General features: G+C 37.9%; 1 protein-coding gene across 1 annotated transcript in view; it reads left to right on the top strand.

Annotated features, from left to right (window-relative positions):
- Positions 1 to 706: 706 nt before the first annotated feature.
- LOC105619101 overlaps positions 707 to 1099 on the top strand; it is a 7402-nt gene continuing 7009 nt past the window's right edge. The window contains exon 1 of the mRNA XM_012200633.1: positions 707 to 746. Within this exon, the coding sequence (XP_012056023.1) occupies positions 707 to 746 (40 nt within the window). The remainder of the gene's footprint in view (positions 747 to 1099) is intronic.

The raw sequence follows: 1099 nt of genomic DNA, 5'->3' as shown, positions 1-1099 counted from the left end.
CAGTAATAGATTCGATATTTCAGCTAGGACATTAAATAAAAGAAACTATGAATCGGTTCTCTGAAACTTCAATTTAAATTAAAAATAAAATAAGTTCTTATTCAATTTTAGATTATTTCATATTGTATATAAAATATGTTTTTATCGGATTTAAAAAATCTATATAAATTTCCTTGGGGATTATCATTATTACTTTTTTTTATATGGCAATTTCATTCATTCAAGAATTTGAATAAGATAGTTAAGATTGATCAGAATGGAAATATATTGAATACTCATTGTGATATTTTTTACAAATCTGTCTTATGATACAAAAAAAGAGCAAGAGAGTGAGAAATAGGGAGATGAAAAAGAGATATCATTATAGAGGAAAGAAAGACAGAAAGTCTCAAAGTGAGAGACGAGAAAAAGAGAGAGGAAAGAGAGAGAGAGAAGGGAGGGAGAGAGATAGAGAAATATGAGAAAAGTAGAGAGGTGCACCTCTTCTCGAAGTGTTTGAAGGAGGAGGTGGTAACGATAAAAAGAAGAGGGAGAGGGACCTATGACACGTGACCAATGACTTATATAAAGGTGGTGAACGACAGAGCCCAAACACAGAGTTCTATCTCTCGACGCAGCGGAGGCGGTGTCCTTAAAGTGCCTGTAAAATTTTTTTGTTAATTTTTCGTTTGCCTCCGTGTCACACAGTCAACTTTTTCGTTGAACCATGAGGACGTACTTCGTGATAGCCGCCATACTGATCGCCGGTACGTAAATACAAACCAATGACCATCAGGGGGATGGTGAAGTTAAGATGGGCCGGTTAAATACGGAAGATCGCGAGTGAGACGCGATACTCATCGAACAATAAGAAAGTGGAGACTGCATCGTTAGTGTGTGAAATATATGCGTGTGGTAGAGTAGAGCAGTGCGTCCTACGTGCGTCGAGAGCAGGATATAATCGAGACTGAGTTCTGCGCTGCATCAAAGGACTCGCAGAAATAATCTTTGGAAACTCTTCCGAAAACGCGATCGTTCGATTTCATGTTCGGGCGGTTGCATGTGCAAGTTTTTCGACTTACGAATGATATTTCTTTCTCTCTTTCTCTCTCTCTCTCTC

The sequence above is a fragment of the Atta cephalotes genome (assembly GCF_000143395.1).
Source record: "Atta cephalotes unplaced genomic scaffold scaffold00019, whole genome shotgun sequence".
In the NCBI taxonomy this organism is placed as follows: domain Eukaryota; kingdom Metazoa; phylum Arthropoda; class Insecta; order Hymenoptera; family Formicidae; genus Atta; species Atta cephalotes.
This window is presented reverse-complemented; position numbering and strand designations above follow the sequence as displayed.